Source organism: Molossus molossus, unplaced genomic scaffold (assembly GCF_014108415.1).
Source record: "Molossus molossus isolate mMolMol1 unplaced genomic scaffold, mMolMol1.p scaffold_m16_p_6, whole genome shotgun sequence".
NCBI classification, from domain to species: Eukaryota; Metazoa; Chordata; class Mammalia; order Chiroptera; family Molossidae; genus Molossus; species Molossus molossus.
Genome location: NW_023425399.1, coordinates 24,053,321 through 24,072,137, shown reverse-complemented (window position 1 = coordinate 24,072,137; position 18,817 = coordinate 24,053,321). Strand labels below are relative to the sequence as shown.

The 18,817-nt window shown below is 46.6% G+C and overlaps 1 protein-coding gene across 1 annotated transcript; it reads right to left on the bottom strand.

The window, feature by feature from the left end:
• Nucleotides 1-10,723: 10,723 nt before the first annotated feature.
• ZCCHC3 (zinc finger CCHC-type containing 3) lies at nt 10,724-13,374 on the bottom strand. The gene has a single exon (XM_036244983.1). It carries the CDS (start codon nt 13,348-13,350, stop codon nt 12,145-12,147), a length of 1,206 nt encoding a protein of 401 aa, XP_036100876.1. The 5' UTR covers nt 13,351-13,374; the 3' UTR covers nt 10,724-12,144.
• Nucleotides 13,375-18,817: the final 5,443 nt, after the last annotated feature.

Sequence of the window (18,817 nt, the reverse complement as noted above, 5' to 3'; positions counted from 1 at the left end):
TGCGTCACTGGAGGATGGTGTAATGGACCGCCAAGGCCTGAGCAGCCCGTTTCTACGGCAACGGAGGCTTGAAAGAGCCACTCAGATTTCTGCGTTCGCCCCCAACTCCCCCTTCCGGAGGGGGCAGGGCGGCCGGGATTTGAGGGCCAGTGCAGGATGAGTGGGGGCTGGGAATTAAGGGGACAGGGCCTTCTTCCGACCAGCCTAGCCAAGCAACCTCTGAACTGGGTTTGAGGAGCCTGGCCTGCGTGGTCACTGGGGAAAAAATCAGCCAAACAGAAAGGCATAAAGATGAGAGAAAAATGACATATAATTCCATCCTCCACTGCCCTCTGCACTGGTTATAGTTCGCATGTGAATGAACACAAAGTCTGGCACAGAGTAGGAACTCAATACTCAATGGGAGGGTGAAAGAAAGGAAGAGGAGAGAGGGAGGGAGGGTCCAGGATGCGGGCAACGTGGCGTGAGACAAAGTTCCCTCCCTCTTGGGCGGAAGGCCCATAGACAGACCTCTAGGGCTGACAGCCTTGGCTGTGGGGGCTTGACGGACAGAGGGGTCGCCAGTGCACTGCAAGGAGGGAGGCGGTGACAAACAGGATCGTGACTCTTGGTATTGGGGAGATCTGACTCTGCTGTAAGACTCCCTGGGTTCACATTCACGCTGACTCTGCCACTTACTGGTTACCATTGCTTCAGCACTTCAGATCAGCGTCTCTGTGTTTGGGGAAAAATAAACAGAAACAGTACCTACTTCATTGAGATGGTGTCAGAACTGAATTGAAATAATACATATCAAGTTCTTAATACAATGCCCGAAACAGTAAATGTGCCCTCACCAGTAGCTATTATCATAATTGAAGAAGGGGTAGGATTTGACGAGGTGGAGGGAATAGGGAGGTTATCGTTATTAGTGTAGGTAATACCAATGTATTGGAGGGAGGAGCAGTGTGGAAATCCTACAAAAGAGACCAGGTTGAATGTCATATAGAAAAGAAGCATGGGAGATGATAGCCAGAGGGAAAAAAAGAGAAAATAATAATGATAGTTACTATTCACTGAGGGCCTGGCCCCCTGCCAAATCCTTTACTGAATTAAGTGTTTCATTTTTTCACCAGCCCTGATGAGGCAGTTGCCATTAAATCCATTTTTCTGGTAAGGAAACAGGCCTGGGGAGGTTATGTGGGTAAGAAATGACACAAGCAAACAGGGCATTTGTGGAGCCCAGGACAAGAGTACAACTGGAGTCCCATGTACCGTATATCTCTAAATAGAAGTTATACATCAACCTATAATAATGTGTTAAATGAAATATGTTCTATTCTCCTCCTTAACAATGTGGACAGCTAGATTCAAATTAGAATTCCAGGACCCTTGGAGTTCTGGGCCAGAATATGTTGGCCCAGGAGAGCTACCCTTTGGATCTTGTATTTAGCCTTTGTCCAGCTACCTCTCACCCGATCAGTGAAGGACACCATATCCAAGCTGTCTTACAAACAGCTACTTTGAGACCTAAGCTTCAGGTCTACAAGGTATGCCTCAGGTGGTGCAGTACGCCGTCAGCTAAGATGGACCCAGGAATGAGGCTCATGAAGGCTCTGTAAAGAAGCTTAGGGATATTTTCGAAGGGAATACTGGGGACTCAGAGAATGTTCTGGAAAGGGAGGGCAAAGACTCTGGGTAGGCAGTTGTACCTACAAAATTCTCGCCCTGTCCCCTGAGGAGAGGTAGTGGGGGCTCAGGGAAGGGGCTACTCTTGCTAGGGGTAAGGGAGTGTTGAACTCAGGCATTGGGAATCCAGGAGCTTGGTGCTCGCCTCTGTGCCTCTTAGTACCAGGGGACAGGCAGACTAAATTTCAGTGATATTCCCTCAGAGAAATAGGGGAGGCTGGGCCTGACCTCCCAGGCTGAAGGAAAGCCTTACCAAAGGTGAGAAGACTGAAGGGGAGTGAATTAACTTTTAAAAGATGAATGGATAAGTCCTTCTTCAGTATAGAGTCAGTGATGGCTGTGCTTAAAGAAGGACAAGTAGCCTAGCCAGGTGGCTCAGTTGGTTAAAGCGTCGTCCCAATATGCCAAGGTTGTGGATTTGATGTGTGGTCAGGGCACAAATAAGAATCAACCAATGAATGCATAAATAAGTGAAACAACAAAAATCGATGTTTCTCTCTCCTTCCCTCTCTCTAAAAATCAATAAATAAAAATGTTTATTAAAAAAGGACAAGTTGCACCCTGGCCAATTTGGCTCAACAGTTAGAATTTCCACCCACGGACCAAAGAGTCTTGGGTTCGATTCTGGTCAAGGACACGTACCTCAGTTTCAGTTCAGTCCCCAGCCCTGGTTGGGGTCATGCAGGTGGCAACCAATTGATGTGCTTCTCTCACATAGATGTTTCTCTCTCTGTCTTTCCCTCCCACTCTATCTTAAGATAAATGGAAAAATATTCTTGGGTGAGGATTAAAAAAAAAGATAAATTGCCTGGCCACTGTGGCTCAGTGGATTGAGTGTCGTCCCATGGACTGAGAGATCTGGTTCGATTCCCTGTCAGGGCACATGCCAGGGTTGCGCATTTGATCCCTGGTAGGAGGTGTGCAGAAGGCGGCCAATCGATGTCTCTCTCTCGTATCGATGTTTCTATTTTTCTCTCTAAATAAATAAATAATTAAAAACATCTTTAAAGAAAGGAAGAAAATTTAAAAAGGACAAGTAGACACATGTCTTGATCTGTAACCTCAACCAAGTAATTTCTAGATCAGTCATACCATAAATATTTATTGGGCTTTTACAATGTGCCAGGAACAGTCCTAAATGCTGGAGCTACAGTCAAGAGCAAAAATGTCATGGTCCTTGTCCTCTCAAAGGTCAAAATTGAGAGACAGAGGCAGATATTAATCAAACCATAGCATAAACATGTCATTGTACCTGTAGTAACTGTTGAAAGGAGAGGAGAGTGTAAGAGAGAGGGTCTGGCTTAGGTTAGGGGAGGTTGCAATTAGGAAGTGGCATTAGAGTTTAGCACCAGGGAAGGGAAGGGTTAATCACGTGTCTGGGAGGGTGAATTCTTGGAATGACTAGCAGGAGCCCAGCCAGGGTTAGGGGTGAGGCCCAGAGGAGGCAGGGCCTGATGGGCCCCAGGGAGGACACAAAGTCTTTGAAGGTCTTTAAGCTGGGGAATAATGTGATCAAATTTCATTTTGAGGACTATTTTTTTGGATTTAAGGAGACCAAGCTTGGAAGTAGGGAGACCAGAGTTGGTTGCTAGAGAGTATTAAACTTTCCCATTAAAGTTTCTTATTTTAAACATAGAGGAAATGGACTCCTGTCTTTGCAGAGTCTACAGGAATTTCTTTGAAGTCTTGTGTTCTACATTTACTTTTTTTTTGGCCAGAGATAACATATGAAATAGTTAAAACAAAAACAAAGTAAAAGTAAAAACAAAACAAAAACACAAGGATATGCCATGGAAAATAAGTTTTCCTTTCATCCCAAACCTCTAATATCTAGTTCTCAGAAGCTACAACAGTTACCAGTATCATTAATATCCTTCCAGAGTTATTTTGCATATAAATAAGCATATATATAAATAATGTACTTTAAAAAAAATTGTACTATACGTATAAATCACATTGAACACTTTACATGTTACAATTAAAAAAAATTTTTTCTTTATTGATTTTTAGAGAGAGAGGAAGGGAGAGTTAGAGAGATAGAAACATCGATGAGAGAGAACATTGATTGGCTGCCTTCTGCATGCTCCCCACTGGGGACTGGGTCCACAACCTGACTGGGAATTGAACCAGCCACCTCTTGGTGCATGGGTTGACACTCAACCACTGAGCCATACCAGCCAGGCTCATCTTACAATTTTGTCAATTATACTTCAATAAAGCTGAAAAAGTAAAATTAAAATGTAAACAGTAGCATATCATATCTTGCTTTGTTCACTTAAAAATGGGGTACTATGCAACGGTAAGAAAGAAAGATCTCTTACCCTTTGAGACGACATGGAGGGACCTGGAAAGTATTATCCTAATTGAAACAAGCCAAACAGAGAAAGACAAGTATCATATGATCTCACTTATTTGTGGAATATAATGAACATAACAGTCTGAGGAATGGGGTAGTCCTAGAGACATGGAAGTGGGGTACAGACTGACAATCCCCAGAAGAGGGGGTGGTGGGGGAGAGATAAACCACAGAACTTATATGCATGTGTGCATGAACAATGGGCATGGACAACAAAGCTGAGGGCGGGGTGGGGAGGGAGGGGCAGGGGGGAATCAGTGGGGGAAAAAGGAGAAACATCTCTAACAAAAATAAATTAATTAATTAAAAAAATAAAAATAAAAAATAAAACTGACACCTACCGCTGGGCCGGTGTAGGGCACAGTGGTTAAGCGTTGACCCATGCACTAAGAGGTTGCCGGTTGGATTCCTGGTCGGGGCACATGCCCAGGTTGTGGGCCAGGTCCCCAGTGGGGGTCATGCAGGAGGCGGCCAATTGATGTTCTCTCATCAATGTTTCCATCTCTCTCTCCCTCTTTCTTCCTCTGTCTCTCTAATATATCATAAAGAAATAAAAAATATTTTAAAAAATGTGTCTTAGCCCTGGCCAGTTTGGCTCAGCGGTTGGAGCGTCGGCCTGTGGTCCGGAGAGACCCAGGTTTGGTTCCCACTAAGGGCACGTACCTCGGTTGCAGTTTGTCCCTGGCCCTGGTTGGGTTGTGTGGGTGGCAACCGCTCGATGTGCCCCTTTCACGTCGATGTTTCTCTCTCTCTCTCTCCCACTCTATCTGAACAAAAAATGGAAAAATGTCCTCGGGTGAGGATATAAATAAATAAATAAATAAATAAATAAATAAATAAATAAAGTGTCTTAGACATTGTTCCATATTAAAATAGAACTGTTCCTTTTTTTTCTTTTCTCCTTTTTCTTATTAAGCGACAGGGAGAGAGGGAGAAAGAGAGAGAGAGAAACCTCTATGTGAGAGAGACACATCGACTGGCTGCCACCAACACAACCCCAACCGGGGTTGGGGACAAACTACAACCAAGGTATGTGCCCTTAGCGGGAACTGAACCCGGGTCTCTCTGGACTGAGGGCCGATGCTATAACCGCTGAGCCAAACCGGCCAGGGCAGAGCTATTCCTTTTTTTAAAAATATGTTTTTATTGATTTTGTTTTTTAGAGAGAGATGAAAGGATAGATAGAAACATTGATGTGAGAAACATCCATCAGTTGCCTCCTGTATGCCCCCTATTGGGGATCGGGCCCGCAACCCTGGCATGCGCCCTGATTGGGAATTAAACCAGGACCTCTCAGTCCACGGGAGGATGTTAAATCCACTAAGCCTCACTGGCTGGGTTAAAACTGTTCCTTTTAACAGCTGCATAGTGTTCCACTATTTGGATGTGACATAGACTATCTAACTAGCTCCCTATTGATAAGACAATCAGATTGTTTCCAGTCTTTGGTACCACAAGTAATGCTTTAGTGAACATCCTGGTATAATCATCTTTGTGCACATGTCCAAGTTTAGCTATAAATGACTGCTGTGTTAAAGGTTACGTGAATTTAAATTTTTGATAGTGCCAAACTGCTTTCCAAAGATGTTAGTCCATGTTTATTTTAAAACTCTGAAAAATTTCCTTTCTCCTCTATAATATATCTGTATGTATTTTCATGAAATCTGTCCTCCCCAAATGTTCTTAGTTACATTAACAAGCCAGCAAGTGGTGCTGTATGGATCTATTTGCTTTGCACATGTCTGGTGCACTCTCATGGAACTCTACTTTCAACTTGGTATGATCTGACCACCCCTCATCTTTAGCTTCCTCTTGTACCACATCACACTCCACCATACTGAACTCCTCTGGCTGCCATACCTGAGTTGACACGAAGGGATGTAATGGGCACTCTGGCTGAGCATGAGGTCCTAAAGGAGACCAGGAGACTCCTGTGAAAGGAGCTGGATTGGCATTTTAGGAAGATTATTTGTTCCTTCATCTGTCTCCTACCTCCATCATTCTACTCTGAAAAGGCCCTCACCAATAATCTCCACATTACTCAGTCCAGTGGGTACTCTTCAGTTCATTACTTGACATTTCTCAAAGTCAGTTTTACTTGACCTCTTACAGCACTCAATCCCATTGTTAATCCCTGCCACTTGTAACTCTTCCTTCTGTTTATATGTCTCTCCACTCTTGTGTTCCTTCTCCCTTCCCGGCTGTCTCTTATTAGTTAGTTATGATATCCTTTTCCATCAGGGAAAACTCTCACATAGAGTTGGCTTGAGGTACGATCCAAGTTGTTATAACATTTTCCCCCTCTGCTTTCTCTTATGACCCACTAGGAGATTATAAAATCAATTTAATGGGTCACATAAGCATTTATAAAACAATGAAGCAATAGAACAAAAATACCAGGGTGCCTGGCTGAAGTGGCTCAGTTGGTTGAGTGTCATTCTGTGCAATGAAAGGTTGCAGGTTTGATTTCCAGTCAGGGCACATGCCTGGGTTGAAAGTTTGATCCTCAGTTGGAGAGCATACAGAAGGCAACCAATGGATGCTTCTCTCTCTCTTTCCCTGCTGCCCCATGTCCTGGGGTGAGAATTAAAAAATATATATCAGAGTGCACTACCCACAGAGTTAATATTGTTTACACACACATGCGCACATGCAGATGTGTCTGATGGCTGCAATGTGAAATATACATCTTACTGTGGGGTGTGGATAAAGTGTGAAAGCTATGCTAGTGGGCTCATATGTTTATTTCTCAAGCCCAGAACTCTTCTTAGAATTTGACTGTATTTTGAACCACCTACTCCACACCTTGTCTTAGACATCCTCTATGGAGACCTCAAACTCAACACATCCAAAATCAAACTCAAGGCCTTCATTCCAAACTGGAGATTTTCTCCTCTGTTCCTCATCTTAGGGAATGGCCCCACCATCTATCCAATTGCAGAAGCTGGAAACCTGGGAGTTATCTATGGTAGTTACTCTTCTCCGCCCCATATCTGTCTTATTGTCTTAAATGTCTAAATATATCATTACCCTGCTTGCTTTTCTCTATATGCATCATCCAGGTCCAAGGTACCCTTATCTGTCACCAGGTACATCTTTCAACTTGGGCTCCCCTCCGACCCATTCTCTACAATGTCTCCTCAATGATATTTAAAAAATATAACCCTGATTATGTCACTTCCTTGTTTAAAAATCTTTCAATGGCTTCTCATCATTCCTAGACTCAAATTCTAGGTCTCTCTCTCTCTCTCTCCCCTTTCCCCAACCCCCTCCCCCAGGCAGACACTCCGTTGCCTTTCTCTTTCTCCTAAGCTCCAAGCGCCCTCTTCTTTTGCCTCTGTAACTTGTTCCCTGAGGCCACAAAGCTCAGCTGGCTCACTTTTTAAAAACAACAACAACATCTAAACATGGCTGACCAGAACCCCTAAATTCGCCAGGCTTATTTCACACCATGATCCACCTGGTTGGCTCTTGGGAACCCTGCCTTTCAGAACCAGTTTAGCCCCTTTCCTTCCTGTCTCCCACAGTAGAGACCCTTCCCTCCAGGATTTTCCCCTCCTCTCCTCCCCCTCCCCCCGTCTCTTTCTCTTCTCTGCTTTGGGTTTCCCTCACAAGGTTTGGAGGTCTGTGGCCAGGAGAAAGTCAGTTTTGGCTATTTTTGCGTTTTGGAGACACCAGCTTACGGTCGCTGGCTCCAAGGACTTGACATTTCACTGTCCTGGCCGTGGCTTTCTGATCCCAGCATCCTGTCCCTTGTGTGGCAGCTTCAGCAGTGTGTTCTCACACCCAGCCTTTCCAGTGGTGACCTCCTTTGAGTATGTGAGGTAATAGCTTCCCTGGCAGGTCAGTTTCTGTGGTATTCTTTTATTTATTTATTTATTTATTTATTTTTATCCTCACCCGAAGACATTTTTCCATTTTTTGTTCAGATAGAGCGGGAGGGAGAGAGAGAGAGAGAGAAACATCGATGTGAAGGGACACATCGAGTGGCTGCCACCCGCACGACCAACCAGGGCCGGGGACAAACTGCAACCGAGGTACATGCCCTTAGCGGGAACCGAACCCGGGTCTCTCTATACTGCAGGTCGACGCTCCAACAGCTGAGCCAAACCGGCCAGGGCAGTTTCTGTGGTATTCTAGCAGTCATTTCTAATATCCAACCTAGGGCCCACAACTTTCTTCACTAACTAGAGTGGTGGTTTCTGTTTCTAAACCTGGACTTCATTTGATTTCTAGATTTTGCCAGTATAGGGTTGTTATACTTGTTATTCCATTTGCCTAGGCTAATACCCCTGTCACCTCTTAATCCCCACACCCATCTCTCAACTAACTCCTTATATATCCTTTCAATCTCAGTTCAAACATGTTCTTTGGGATGTTATCCCTGATCCCTAAGATCAGATCAGTTTTCTTGCTCAACACAGTATCACTGCATGTTTCTTTTAATGCATTATCAGTTTGTCATTATTTACTCATTTGTGTGACTCTAGAAGTTGAGCCCCAGGAAACTGGACTATTTTGCTTTATTTCCATTGTCTAGAAAGTTAGTGCTTAACATACCTGTTGAATGAATGAATGGAATGGAGGTGACCAGACTGAAGGGTGTTAGGACAAAATCAAGCCTCTTAAAAAAACACTGACAAGCCCCATATTACCTCCTCTTGGCCTTTTCCTAACCACATCTTCTGTGACTTTCCAGCCAGCCTGAACATGCTGTGTTTCAGGTCTCTGCACAGGCTGTTTCTCCTGCTTGGATATCTCTTTCCTCTTTACCTGGCTCTTCTTCATCCTGCAGGTTTCAGATGAGACATCATCTCATCATCTCTTCTAGAAAACCTGTACTTCACACAATTCTGTATGTTTTCAGAGTATTTATTTATTTATTTAATCCTCACCCGAGGACATTTTTCCATTTTTTGTTCAGATAGAGTGGGGGAGAGAGAGAGAGAGAAACATCGACGTGAAAGGGACACAATCGAGTGGCTGCCACCCGCATGACCAACCAGGGCCGGGGACAAACTGCAACCGAGGTACGTGCCCTTAGCGGGAACTGAACCCCGGTCTCTCTGGACCGCAGGTCGACACTCTAACCACTGAGCCACACCGGCCAGGGCGTTTTAAGAGTATTTAAAAACACTTAATATATTGCCCGGCCAGTGTGGCTCAGTGGTTGAGTGTTGACCCATGCACCAAGAGGTCACTGGTTCGACTCCTGGTCAGGGCACATGCCCAGATTGTGGGCCAAATCCTGTCAAGGGGCATGCTGGAGGCGACCAGCAGATGATCTCTCTCATCGATGTTTCTTTCTCTCTCCCTCTCCGTTCCTCTCTAAAAATCAATAAAGAAAAACAACAAAAACCACTTAATATTATTTTTAAAATTGCTTTTACTTATTTGTATCTCCTTCTGCAAGTGCACTATCCAGCTCATGGGTGTACGCAGAACGCCTTGCACAGGGCCTGGCAGCAAGTTGGCCAGCCTGTTTGGGGATCTCAGCACACTCCTCTGGAGTCCATGAACAGTGAGGAATTGTAATTTGGGGGCTGCTAGATCGGGAGAGGAAGCTGGGGGAGGTTTGTTACACTCCAATCCCTGGCTCAGTCCCCAGAGCACCAGGCAGGAGGCCCTGGAGCGGATTCTGTGGGGGAAGGGCAGGGAAAGTTTCTTCCTCTGCTCCCTCCAGGAGAGTTGCAGGGAGGGGAGGAGAGAGGGAAGATTCTTCCTAGGAGGCTCCTTGGCACAGTGCCTGTTAGGAAGAAGGGGGTGGGGAGTATGATGAATGCAGGCTTTCTCCTGGCCACAGGCCTCCAAACCCTGTGAGGAAAACCCAAGGCAGAGAAAAGAGATGAGGGGGAGGGAGAGGGCAGGAGGGAAAAATCCAGGAGGGAAGGGTCTGTTTGCTTTAGGAGACAGGAAGGAAAGGGGCTAAGCTGGCTCTGAAAGGCAGGGTTTCCAAGAGCCAACCAGGCCCCAACTATACCAGATCAGCTCTGGAAATATCCTGAAATACACTGGGATCTTTCTTAGGATCAGATTAACCCAACACTTCAGAGCTGAAAAGTCCTTCAGAGGGTAGGGTCTGGGGTGGAAGGGAGGGAATCTCCAGGTTTAGCTTGGAGGAGTCAGCTCTCTGAGAAGAGTCCTAGACTCCTCTCTTCCTCCCTCATAGCTGAAAGAGATAGTATTTAAAAAAAAAAAAATCCCATGAATACTTTGCATCCAACTCCTGGCACTTACAATAACTGTAGGATGATGAAACTGACATCTTCCCTCTGTCCTTCCCATTGGTTTGTAATTTCCCAAGGGCAGAGTCCCTCTTACTCATTTTAATACTGTTCAGGAATTATGGTCTCCAAACTGGCAACCCATCAGAATCGCTCCGGGATATTTGCTAAAAATGTTTTTCCTCACTCTAGTGATTCTGATTCCTTGGAGCTGAGTTAGGGACTTAAGTTTTAAGTGTGCTAAGTGATAGCACACTGGGTTTAGGGAGCAACTTCAAAGAGCCTGGCACAACAGAGTAGGTGCTAAGTGTTGCCTGCAGGGGCTGGAACTGTATTTGCAGGGTAAACAAATGGTGTATATGAAGTATGGACTGAACTAAGGTCTGTGTACCCATGCACCTAACACTTTCAAAGGAAATAGCGCAGCAGAGTTAGCAATACAAAAGATAAATATTTATTCAGAACAAAACTTTTAACAATGGATTTTACATTCCAAGCCACAAGGAAATAGCAAAAATTAATGTAAAAGGAAGACAAAAACTAAAAGTAGTATATTGTCTATTCTCCTTTAATTTGATAACAGTTGACCCAATGCCCTCTCTCTTGGCCTATTTTGCAAGTAAGAACATTTTGGAGTTAACAACTCACTTATAATTCTGGGTTAAAACAACCTTTCTCCTGAGTCAGGAGGTTGCAGAAGAACTCCATTAGCTGCTTCTCTGGGGTTCCTAACTATTGAGGAGGCTAAGGTGCAAATGTAAACCTTTAGTAGGTTTCCTTATACAGGAGTACCCCAATTTCTCACTGGTGGCAATGAATGGGGAAGGGTAAGGCCCCAAAGGACCAGGCACACGTCAATCCAGATGTGATAACCCAGGGAGCAACAAGTGCACCCTGGATTATGTTCTTTTGTCCCTTCCCTATCTCCCAAATATTCAGAAGCCTCTGCTAAACCTTCTTTTTCTGCTTCCTTCCCCAGATGATTTAGCATTCCTTTGGGCACATTATTCTGGAGAGATCAGACTTTCTGGGCCCTCAAGTGTTGAGGAAAATGTTGTGAAGTGTGAGAGGTAGTGGAATGAGCACTGGGCTTGGGGTCAGGGAACTCTAGGCTAGCTCTGGCACCAGACAGCTATGTGATTTTGACCCAGTCATTTGACCTCTCTGGGTCTGTTTCACTGTTGGAAAACCAGGGGATTGGTGTAAACCAATTTTTAGGTCTTTTCCAACAGGAAAATTCTAGATTCCATAATTTTATGAAAAATGGCTTCTGAGCCACCAAAAGAGCTGTCACAAAGTCCATGCATTTTAATGCCATGAGAAAGGCCCGTGGCCACCATTCAGAGCTTATTGACTCAGATTACATACACTTCTAACAACACTGGTTTCACAAATTCTCAGACCACACAGATTAGAAGCAGCAAATTAAAAGGGGGAGGGAAAGAGCTGCAAAAGATAGACATCCTGACAGAAGCCACAGTTAACAATGTTTTCAAGTCAACAAACGCTGATGGGAGTGCCTACCACGTGCTGGGCCCTGTACCTAGTGTTAGGGCATAAAGATGAGCAAGGCAGCCCGAAGGGTGAAAATTCGTGGGGAAGACAAGGCGTAGGGAGTAACAAGTACAAAAAAAAAACCTTCCAAATACAAAAACAAAATGTAAAACCGGCGACATAGCTGCACACTACAGTTCTCGGCAGTCATTACTGATGACAGAGTCACCAATTCTGAAAAGGCTGAAATGGAGTAAACTCGGTTTAAGAAGGCAGAGAGAGATGTCTCTTGTAGGCTTAAAAAGATGTCCTTCAAACACGTAAAAAATGGTTTCAAAAAACGTTTTGGCACTTAAGAGGGGTAAGCTGGCTCTGGATTCACCCTGGCAGGCAGAGGGGTGTTCAGTGCCCGGCCACGCCGGTCAGCTGAGCTGCCACGGAATTGTGAACTGCTTTGGGACACTGAGCAAAGGCGTGTCCTCGCTTGCCACAGAGGTTGCACACGATGCCCTTGCGGCAGTAAGGGCTCAGGTGCCCCTCCTCCCCGCATCTGAAGCACCTGTCCTGCGTGCAGCTGCCGCTCAAGTGGGTCCGGGAACCACATTTAAAGCACGTCTTGGGCTGCCCCTTGTACCAGCTGTAGCCCCGCTCGGCCCCTAGGAAGAAGGCCCCGGGAAGGTGCCTGACCCCACCCTCCCCCTGGCGCAGCTCGATCTCGCATTTGTACTCCCCGGTCCAGATCCCAAACCGGTCGGTCACTTTCACGGGCACGGCCAGCACATCGCAGTGGCGCTTGAGCCAGGTCACGATGTCCTCCACGTCCACGGTCTCGTTCCGGAAGAGGATGAAGAGCGTCTTCAAGCTGGACTTGCTCCGCCCCAGCACCACAAAGTTCTCCCAGCAGTCCTCCTGCTCGCGCTTCTCCTCGTACACGCGAAGGAACAGGGCCAGCTTCTCCGCCGAACGGAAGCTCACGTCGAACTCGCGGCTGCCCGGGATCTGGATGACCGCGTAGATGTCGCTCGGCTCCATGCCGATGGAGCGCAGGATGAGCGCGCCCACCACGAAGTCCCGGGTCGGGCAGGCGCCCTCGTCTCCCTGGAAACAGATGCGCACGAGGAAGCGGCCCTTGCCCGGGCCAGCCGCGGGGCCCTCCGCCGCCGTCGCCTGCTCGTCCTGGGGGGACCGCTCGGCCGCGTCCTCGGCAGCGCCGGGCCTGGCCGGGGTCGCCATGGCCGCCCCCTCAGCCTTCTTCCGTCTGCTCGCCTCCGCTGCGCCTTTCTTCTTGCGGGGATCCGCCGCCTCGCCGGCCGGGTCTCTCCGACGACCCTTCGGGTCCCCGCGGCTGGCCGGGGGGAAGTCACCGAGCCCCGGCACTGCCAGGCCCACCGGGGCGCCGAGTGCGCCGCTGCTCTCCTCCTCCCGCCGTGGCGGCCGCGACTCGCGGAACTCACCCTTCTTCTCGGCCAGGTTCTTCACCACCTGCGCCCAGCCCATCTTCTCGCGGCCGCCCTCGTTCTCCTCGGCCCGCACCGCTGGGCGCGCGGGGGGCAGCAGCTGCGGGCGCCCCCGCTTTCGCTCCTCCTCGGGGCCGCCGCCGGTGGCCATTTTACCTCCTTCCCAGCATCCTCTACTCGCTCCCGCAGCCAAAGGGCGCCCATGGCGCACGGTGCTGTGGGCTTTTGGGTGCTTTTTTTTTTTTTGAAATTTGATGCTTCTATCCCCCGCCCCGCCAAAAATATTTACGTGCGGCGCAGGGCTGCCGGCGCCGGCCGGAGCCCCCTGGAAACGCCCCGCCGCGTTTCCGCCACGGCTCGCGCCAGCCCCGCCTCCCGGGCACCGCCGGACGCGGCGCTTGGAGCGCGTCCCTGTCCCTTGCGAGGGTTTGGCAGCCTTGGCCCTCGCTCTCGAGGATTTCGGATTTCGCAAGCGGTCCTCGATGATTTCATTCAAGCAGCATTACCAACGGCCCAAAGGAAAAAAAAAAAAAAAAGGCGGGACAGTGTTGAGGAAGATCTCGCCCATTTTGTTTTCTTTTGTATACATTTTCTTTTCAAACAGAACAAAACTTAGCTCTCCCTCCTCCCAAAGTGTCCAACAATGCCATATTTTTTCAGCGCTGGATTATGAACATTTTCAAACATACAGAATGTTGAAGGAGTTTCACAGTGAACATTTTACCTTTAGCTTTTCACTATTTTAATCTTATATCAATAAAGTTTTACTATACCTCTATCACACTACACCTCTATCCATCAGTCCTTATTTTTTGATACATTTTCAAGTAAGGTATATTCCATTATTTTAAAAACCATCTCCAGCATACTCATAACAATGATAATACATTGAGCGCTGAAGTGCCCAGTACTGTTCTAAGCACATTGCAAGCCTTATCACAGGGAATCTTCCAAAACAAGGCTGTAATTATCCATTTTACAGGCGCAGAGGCTTGCAGATGGGGTTAAATAATTTAGCTAAGTGGTAGAGTTAACAGGGGACCCCTAATTATAAATAGGTGGCTTATAAGTTTATTTATCAAACTACTTTCCTTCTGACATTGTGGATCAAAGACTATTTACATCAGCCTCCGAGGAAACCTCAACACACAGATTCCCTGGCTAAAATTAGCACTGAAGAGAATCTGTTCCTCCCTCATCTGTCTCAGCTGGTGCTTTGGAAGTATTGATAAAACTTGGGTGGTTGAGGGGATGGGTTTAACATTACCTTTTGTTAGCTTTGTCTTCTTTCGGAATGTCTGTACATTCCAGAGTGCTTTCCAACTTCAGTGAAAGAAAAGGTGGATTGTGGAGTCAGGGAGACCCTAATTTGAATCTGACTGAGTGCTTCAAATCTCAGCCTTGTCCCATGGGGCCAATGACTTCAGTTTTCATAGCTTCAATTTGCTCACCCATAACAAAGGGATATTAATATGTCAAAGGAGGATTCAAGGAGATAACCTGTGTTAAAGAGCTTGATCCACAGTGGGTTTTCTGGATAGGTAACAGGATTGGTTACTTTAATGCCTCAACGATGCTATCAAGGAACAGGTCCCCTCCTCTTTCCCCTCTCCCTTGGGTTAACTACCCTCAATTCTGGCAATACCACACAGTTATGACAGTATCTAGTAGCAGATGAGGGAGTTTTTCTGTAATCTCCTCTCTTTTTTTTATCCTCACCCGAGGACATTTTTCCATTTTTTGTACAGACAGAGTGGGAGGGAGAGAGAGGAAGAGAGAAAGAGGGAAACATCGATGTGAAGGGACACATCAAGTGGCTGCCACCCGCACGACCAACCAGGGCCGGGGACAAACTGCAACCAAGGCACATGCCCTTAGTGGGAACTGAACCCGGGTCTCTCCGGACCGCAGGTGGATGCTCTAACCGCTAAGCCAAACTGGCCATGGCTGTAATCTCATTTTTAAGTGTGATGAAAATCTTTCCCAAAAGTCTCTGAGTAGATTTCTGACCCTATTCTTTGGCCAGACTTGTATCACATGCCTATGACTAAACCTATAACTGGCAAGAGAAATGGGCGGAACAATCCTAGTTCAGACTAATCATGAAAGGGAGCTGGGACTAGGGCTGGGGTCTGCCTCCTCTAAAGACAGTGCATATCTGAATAAGATCAGGGGCTGGTAGCTGAGATGGATGGGGAGAAATGGCTGTTGGGTAGGCAACCACCCATGTTTGCCATGTATGGCTACCGTCTACTTTTTAACTGTTTCCCGGCTGGAGTGCTGTTGTACAGTGGGCTCTGTAAATGGGGGTGCCTGACATAGTGATTCCTTTAGTCCTAGGGGCAGCCAAGAGGGTCTTGGATGGCCAGAGTACCCAGATGATTGCTTTTACCATAGCAGTCTCTTCTGTTTACCATAGTGTGCAGTACAATTTACATCAGTTTCCTATGATTTTTAAGATGGGGAGAAGGTTGGGAGCTCTGGCCTAGTATTCTTTTTTTTTTTTTTTTTAAATCCTCACGCAAGGATATTTTCCCATTTATCTTCAGATAGAGCAGGAGGGGGAGAGAGAGAGAGAGAAACGTCAGTGTGAGAGAGACACATCAATTGGTTGCCACCCGCACTACCTCATCTGGGGCTGGAGATGAACCACAACAGAGGTGCATGCCCTTGGCGGGAATCAAACCCAGGACTCTCTGGTCTGCATGCCGATGCTCTAACTGCTGAGCCAAACCAGTCAGGGCTGGCTTAGTATTCTTTAGTAACAATCCCCTATTCAACTTTAGGTCATTTCAAATTATTTGTTCCCTCCAAATTATTTTTTAAACTGGAATTCACTTTTAACTCATTAATTAAAGATTTCATGTATTGATTTGAGAGAGGGAATTGTTCCACTCATCTACACATTCATTGGTTGATTCTTGTATGTGCCCTGACTGGGGATCAAACCTGCAACCTTGGCATATTGGGTTGGTGCTCTAACTAACTGAGCTACCTCTCAGTTACGTTCTATCTAGCAAATCTGAGGTGTGGAGAGAGAGCTGAAATGGAGCAAGTGTGGGAGCTGATACTATAGTCCAGGCATGAGAGGAAAGCGGTGTGTGTGTGGGGGTGGGTGGTGGTACTAAGCAGTCTGATTCCTGATATACTTTTTGTTGTTGTTGTTGTTACTCCTCACCTGAGGATATTTTTCCATTGATTTTTTTAGATAGAGTGGAAGGGTGAGAGGGAGGGAGGGAAGAGGGGGGAGAGAGAGAGAGAAATGTGAGAGAGGCACACTGATTGGTTGCCTCCTGCATGACCCTGACTGGGGCCAGGGATTGAACCTGCAACGCAGGTACATGCCCTTGACCCGGAATTGAACCCATGACCCTTTGGTCAGAGGGCCGATGCTCTAACCTCTGAGCTAAACCGATGAGGACTGATTCCAGATATACTTTGAAGGTATTGCTGACAGATTTGGATGTGGAATGAAAGATGAGTCAAGGATGACTCCAGGAAGAGAATTGTTATTTTGAGTTGGGCAAAAATGTTTCTGGAGAAGGACTGTACATTAGTTGTCTATTAGGTGTCCAAATGGAGATACTGAGTAGACATTTGGATATATGTGGCTGAAATTCAGAGGAGAGGCTGAAGATGTGAGGTTGGGAAACATCTGGGTAGAGATGGCATCTGAAGTCATAAGCCTGGAAGGGAGCGCATGGAATGAAAGCAGGTAGAGCAAAAGAGAGGATCAGATCTATCCTAGGGCAACCTTATAATAAAAGGAGAAGAGGAGGGAGCAGCAAAAGGGAAGAAAAGAAGGTAGGAAGCAACTCAAGAGAGTGGTTTCCTGGATGACAAATCCTGAAGATAGGCCAAGTAAGATGAGGTCAGACATGACCATGAGGTTTAGTAAAGTGGAGGTCACTAGTGGCACTGACAAGGAAAGCTTCCGTGGAGAGTGAAAGCCTGGCTGAAGAGGCAGAAAGGAATGAGAAACAGAATAGGAAAACCCTTGTAGTTTTGCTGTGAAGTGATGCAGAAATGGGAGGGGAGCTGGATGGAAGTGGTCACTTTTTAAAAATAGAGATTAAAATATGTTGGTATGAGTGATGGGAGAAAACGGGGTGAATTGCTGGGGAAATATTTTAGAGAAAGTAAGAAAGAATAGGATTCAGTGCATAATTGCAGGAATTGGTCTTAGTAGGTAGTTTATAAATTGTCACAGGAGGCAGGCAAGTAGGTGGGTAAATGACATGATGTAAACTTTTGAGTTTACTGATCCTGCCACTTTCTGTTTACAAAATTTTTTTTCTTTGTTGATTTTTTTAGATTGGGAGAGAGAGAGAAACATCGATGAGAGAGAACATTGATTGGCCACCTCCTGCATGCCCCCCACTGGGGATCTGGCCCACAACCTTGGCATGCCCGGGGATCCAACTGGGAACCTCTTGGTGGATGGGTCCATGCTCAGTCACTGAGCCACACCTGCTTGGCCCCATCACTTTCTTAGTGAAACAGGAAGTAAAGTCAAGGGTGGGACAGCAAGAACTTAGTGCAGGTGGCTGGCAGCTTAGTCTGGCATATTTCCTTGACTGCTGTGTGTGGGAGAGGCTTCTGTCAGCAATGGCTGCTAGACTCCAGTTATGAATTTGGGCCCAGTTAATCACAAGAAGTCCTTTTTGGCAGAGGATTCCGAAATGGTGGCGGAGTGAATGGAAGCTACGCAGACCATTTTCCAGGACCAAACTGGAATTACAAGTAAAATAAAGACAAATCAATGGGAAAAACCAACAGAAAATCAGCTGGAGAGGACCCATATAACCACAGTCAGAAAGAAGACACAATATCAAGCCTGGTAGGTACTGCGGAGGCATGAGAGGGTGGGCTGGGAGCCCATGGACAGCAGCAGCTGTTTTAGCTGTGAGCGGCTCCCTCAGGGTTAAAATCCCAAGCCAGCACCACAGTACAGAGGGCGGGGACAGAACACTAAATTAGCCAGAGCCACTCACCTTGGGCTCCCGCAGAGGGAAGGCAGACTGGTTTGGAACTGTGTGGGGAGACTTGGGAGCTGGGAGAGCTGGGGCACCAGGGGGAGTTTCTTTGCTGAATCACTCCCCCACGGGACAGTAGCCATCTTGCTTAAAGACAAAGCCCCTTTCCAGAGCCTGGGGGAGAAGCAATAACCCTTCCCTCAGATATTTAACACCAGCCAGCCAGGCCAAAGAAATGCAAATCAAGGTTCATTAACAGCCAGCAAGGATCTGTCCCACCCTCTGGAAATCCTCTTACCCTGAACACCTGAGGGATTTTTTTCATCCAGTTGAGGGCTACAACCCAAGGCTCATCAAGTAACTGAGACTAATAGCCTCCAGGCAAAAAGCTAGAGGATAACTGAACCTTTCCTGGGCTTGCCAATTTACCCAGGAAATTAAGACATGACAGTGGTGTTTAACAGTGGGTTCTGCCACACTCATCCAAACCCAGTAGAGGGAGCCACAACCAGGGAAACACCAACACCCAGAGGGAAAATTCGGCAGGTTCCAAAACACACTGAGACACCCAAAATGGTGAAACAAAGAAACAAATCCCAAATGAAAGAACAAGATAATTGGACAGAAGATGGAATAAATGAC